General features: G+C 59.2%; 1 protein-coding gene across 1 annotated transcript; it reads left to right on the top strand.

The window, feature by feature from the left end:
• The first annotated feature begins 1280 nt into the window (after positions 1-1280).
• BHLHE40 (basic helix-loop-helix family member e40) lies at positions 1281-4453 on the top strand. The gene is made up of 5 exons (XM_066557965.1): positions 1281-1407; positions 1503-1572; positions 1808-1915; positions 2415-2538; positions 3561-4453. Exons 1-5 carry the CDS (start codon positions 1328-1330, stop codon positions 4418-4420), a joined length of 1242 nt encoding a protein of 413 aa, XP_066414062.1. The 5' UTR covers positions 1281-1327; the 3' UTR covers positions 4421-4453.
• The last annotated feature ends 364 nt before the right edge of the window (positions 4454-4817 follow it).

Below are 4817 nucleotides of genomic sequence, written 5' to 3'. Positions count from 1 at the left end.
CATGGAAGGGTCTGGGCTGGAGGGGACCTTAAATTGTCATCATTCCACCCCTGCCATGCACAGGGACACCTTCCACAAGACCTGGTTATTCCATGCAACACTTCCAGGGATCCAGGGGCAGCCACAGCTTCTCTGGGAACCTGTGCCAGGGCCTCCTCGCCCTCACAGGGGAGAATTTCCTGCTGATCATAGAATCACAGAATGGTTTTATTTGGAAGGGACGTTAAAGCCCACCTCATTCCAACCCCCTGCCATGGGCAGGGATGGATACTTTTCACCGGAGAAAGTTACTCCAAGCCCTGGATACCTCCAGCGATGGGATCCTACCACCCCAAAACTTCCCTGCAGCACCACCACTTCCCCAGAGCTGCATTTTATCAACTCTCACTTATTTTATTGTTTCCCCAACATTTCCAAACTTCAGCGGCTGCAGCTTTCTCAGCTTTCTCCAGGTCCGTGTTTTGTGCCTGTGTCGCTTGGGGGGGGGGGGGGGGGGGGTGATTTTTTTTCCTTCCCCTATGTCGGGACGCAGCAGTGGTACCGCACAGTATGGCAGGGCACGGTATGACACTTTATGGCATGGTATGGCATGGCATGGCACGGCACGGTATGGCACGGCACAGTATGACACTGTATGGCATGGTATGGCATGGTATGGCACAGCAAGGCACTGTATGGCAAGGCACTGTATGGCAAGGCACAGTATGGCACAGCATGGCACGGTATGGCACAGCACGGTATGACACTTTATGGCACGGTATGGCACAGCAAGGCACTGTATAGCAAGGCACTGTATAGCAAGGCACTGTATGGCACGGCGCTGTATGGCACGGTGCTGTATGGCAAGGCACGGTATGGCACGGCACGGTACGGCACAGCATGGCACGGTATGGCACGGCACGGTATGACACTTTATGGAACGGTATGGCACAGCAAGGCACGGCATTGTATGGCACGGCGCTGTATGGCACGGCCCGGCACGGCCCGGCCCGGCCCCGCGCCGCCAGCTCCGGCCCCGCCGCGCCGGGACACACGTGCGGGGGGGCCCCGGAGCCGCGGCCCCGCCTCCCCCCGCGCCGCCGCCACGTGAGGCTCATGTGACGGCGGGGCGGGGGCGCCGGGGCCGCCAGACGTGCCGGCGGTCACAGGGCTCCGCACGTCGCTCCCGTCCACCCACTCGCCCGCATTTAACCCGGCCCGCGGCCGCCCGCCGCTCCTCAGCCCGCGCGGCGCGGGCGCGGCATGAGCAGCAGCAGCGGCACCGGCCCCGGTACCGGCAGCGCCCGCAGCCCCTGAGCGCCCCTGCCCGCCCTGAGCGCCCCCCGCCATGGAGCGCATCCCCAGCGCGCAGCCCCCACCCGGCTGCCTGGGCAAGCTGCCCGCCCTGGAGAGCGGAGACCTGCCCGGGTAAGCGGGGCTTCGGGGGCTCGGGGGGCTCCGGGGCAGCGGCCCCGCCGGCTCCGGGACGGGGGTAACGCGCTGCTCTCCTCTCGCCCGTGCAGGCTGGACTTCGCGCACATGTACCAGGTGTACAAGCCCCGGAGGGGCTTAAAGAGGAGCGAGGACAACAAGGTAAATGGGGGGTGACGGGGTACAGCGAGGGGCGATAAGGTAGATTGGGGGTTAACGGGGTGAACTGGGGGTTAACGGGGTGAATCGGCCGGTGCGTGCCCGTGACAGCGCTCCCGGGGCGGGGGCTCGGCCGCTCCCGGCGCGCTCGGGACGGGACGGGAGCAGCGGGGCCGGGCGGGCTGGGCTGGGCTGGGCTGCGCTGTCCCCCCGCTGACCCGCTGCCCCGGCCCCGCAGGAGACCTACAAGCTGCCGCACCGGCTGATCGAGAAGAAGAGGCGCGACAGGATCAACGAGTGCATCGCGCAGCTGAAGGACCTGCTGCCCGAGCACCTCAAGCTGACGGTAGGTGCGAGCGGAGGGACGGGGCTCCCCTGCGGCCGGCGCTCTGCTGCCGCTTCACCGCCGATTTGGGGTGGGTTTTTATTTTATTTATTTAATTTTTTTTCCGTGGTGCCGCACGCCCGGGTAGGCTGTAAGCACATCCCAAACTTCCCCGGGAGCTGCGGGAGCTGCCCGCCGGGCCGTCCCCCCCGCACCGCTGCCGGGCGAGAGCCGTCCCCGGCCGGGCTGCCCGGTCACGGTGCCAGCAGGGGCAGCAGAACCGATAAATAAAACGCTTCTCTCCAGGCTATGCGGCTGGTCCCAAAGCACCCGCAGGGTTCCCTGAGAGCCTTTTCCGCAGCCTGCTTTTTAACTTATCTCCGTGCAATGTTGCCGGTGGTGATCCTGCCTGCTCAGGTCTCGCCGTGCCCGTCCTCCCGCGGCTCCCGGGAAGGCGCTGGCAGCTCCTGCCTGCGTGGCCGAGCCGGCGGCGGGTGCCAACCTGTCCCTGTGCTCCCAGACTCTAGGTCACCTGGAGAAGGCTGTGGTTCTGGAGCTCACCTTGAAGCACGTGAAGGCACTGACCAATCTCATCGAGCAGCAGCAGCAGAAGATCATTGCTTTGCAGAACGGTTTGCAGGCGGGTGAGTGTTGAGCCGGCAGGGCGAGAGCCTCTGTGTGTGTGTGTGTGTGTGTGATGGGCTTTCCCTGGGGAGCCTGTGAAATGCGGTTGTGACACCTTGTTCCCGAGAAGGGAGGAGGCAGGAATCCTGGCCTTTTGTGCTGTCATTTTCTCAGGCTTTGCTTGTGAGCTTTCACAAAAAAAGATGCATTGCTCGAGATGGTCAGTGCAGAGTGCCCTGGGAGTTGTTTGAAATTAAACTGGGTTTTAAGTAGTTTTAGTTACAGCGCAGGTTTACTGTGAGGTTCTCTCTAAAGCCATTTGGTTCTCCCCATTTGTGTTTGTGAGCTTTAGATAACTCAGTCTGGTTTATTTGGCTGTTTTCTCTGGAAATAGATATAAATCTGCTTTCTATACACACCTTTTTAAGTTTCTTTGTAACTGACCTGGCCTGTGCTCTCCAGGCAGAGGGGACCTGGTGCTTCAGCTTATCAGCCTCAGATGCACTTCCTCCTGCTGATTTCACATGTGGCTCTCACGTGAATCGGATACAGTAAACCCGAATTTTTCGGAGGCACGGTCCGTGCCCCGGCAGCCACAGGGAGTGCAGTGGAGCTGCGGGAGCAGCCGAGTCCCCTGGGGCTGGCAGAGCTGCCGACAGGGCCGGGAGCTCCCTGCCCTGAGGTGCAGGGCGAGGTGCACCCTGCCTTCCCCGGGGGTTTCCTGGAGAAGCCACAGCTTGACTCACTCCCCTCTCCACACTCCAGTACCTGCTGAAAGTGGATTTTACAGTAAATAGCAAAAACGAGCAGGCAGCGCTTTTACTTATTACGTAAAAGTAGACAGGTGGATGTTCCAATGGAATTGTCCTTTTCTGCAGAAATCTGGGGATTTCTGTTCATAGAGTCCAGCTTGGCCATCGCATTCCCCTCAGGCTGTGCTGTAACCCAAGTCCAATATCGCCTCTGTCCTGCCTCAGAGCTGGAAATGGAACTATTTAGCATGTTGTTAATTTTTAATTTCTTTCTGTTAATGTTTCCTTAGGTGACCTGTCATCGAGAAACCTCGATTCCAGCCAGGAAATGTTTCGATCCGGTTTCCAGATGTGTGCCAAGGAAATGCTGCAATACCTGGCAAAGCATGAGAACGGCAAGGAGCTGAAGTCGTCGCAGCTGGTCAGCCACCTGCACCGGATGGCCAGCGAGGTGCTGCAGGGCGGGGCGGCCCGCAAGGCCGGGGACATCCCTCCCAAAATGCTGGACCTGAAGGAGAAGCCGGCGCCGCTGGGCGCAGCGGGCGAGGGCCACGGGAAGAACTGCGTGCCCGTGATCCAGCGGACATTCGCTCACTCCAGCGGGGAGCAGAGCGGCAGCGACACGGACACGGACAGCGGGTACGGGGGAGAGCTGGACAAAAGCGACTCCAAATCGGAACAGCCCTATTTCAAAAAGGATACCGACCTCAAGTACGCTGTCCAGGAGAGAATAAGCTCTATTAAGCAAGAGACTGAGGACCCGCCGGCCAAAAGGAGCAGGCTGGAGTCGCCGCAGGACGAGGGCCCTTTTGGCAGTGACATGATGGGCTCTGCCAGCGGCTTCCTGGGCCCCCACGCTCACCAGCCTCCCCTGTGCCTGCCTTTCTACCTGATCCCGCCGTCCGCCACCGCCTACCTGCCCATGCTGGAGAAGTGCTGGTACCCGGCCTCGGTTCCCGTGCTGTACCCCAGCCTGCCGGCCTCTGCCGCGGCACTGACGGGCTTCATGAACCCAGACAAAATCTCCCCCCCTCTGCTGATGCCCCAGAGACTCCCTTCTCCTGTACCAGCCCATTCCCCCATCGACTCCTCGGCTCTGCTTCAAGCTTTGAAACAGATTCCTCCTTTGAACTTGGAAACCAAAGACTGAGCGCAGTGTGACTGGTTTTTCTCTTTTTTTCCTTTTTTTGGTTTTTTTTTTTTTTTAGTTTGAGAGACTGTTTCACTTTTATATATCGGCTGGACTGAGGTGTGGGGACGAGGTTCACTGTGCGTAGGAAGCTAAATCCCCTTTTCTCTGACTTGTCAGGTAGCTTGGAGAAGGATGAAGGATGCGCCCAGGTTAGCGATTGACAACTACTTCCAAAAGATTAAAGAAGGATTTTGTGCTTGGCCCCTTCCCTTCTTCCCTCTCCACATCTACAGAGCAACAGTTGACTCGGTCAGCTGCGAATCTCTTGCAAAGCTGTGAAGAAATATTCCATTGGGCAGACCTGGTTTGAGGGTCTGTGAATATAAAATACATTAATATAAACCATGGTACTTCC

Source organism: Molothrus aeneus, chromosome 12 (genome assembly GCF_037042795.1).
Source record: "Molothrus aeneus isolate 106 chromosome 12, BPBGC_Maene_1.0, whole genome shotgun sequence".
NCBI lineage: Eukaryota > Metazoa > Chordata > Aves > Passeriformes > Icteridae > Molothrus > Molothrus aeneus.
The sequence above is the reverse complement of the archived record's forward strand: the minus strand, read 5'-3'. Positions and strand labels throughout refer to the sequence as shown.

What these genes read in the sequence shown, in the direction of transcription:
- BHLHE40 (XM_066557965.1), top strand. Translation starts at nt 1,328, where the DNA reads ATGGAGCGCATCCCCAGCGCGCAGCCCCCACCCGGCTGCCTGGGCAAG. An exon ending in GAGAGCGGAGACCTGCCCGG is followed by an intron (nt 1,408 to 1,502) that starts GTAAGCGGGGCT and finishes TCGCCCGTGCAG; the next exon opens with GCTGGACTTCGCGCACATGT. An exon ending in AGAGGAGCGAGGACAACAAG is followed by an intron (nt 1,573 to 1,807) that starts GTAAATGGGGGG and finishes CCGGCCCCGCAG; the next exon opens with GAGACCTACAAGCTGCCGCA.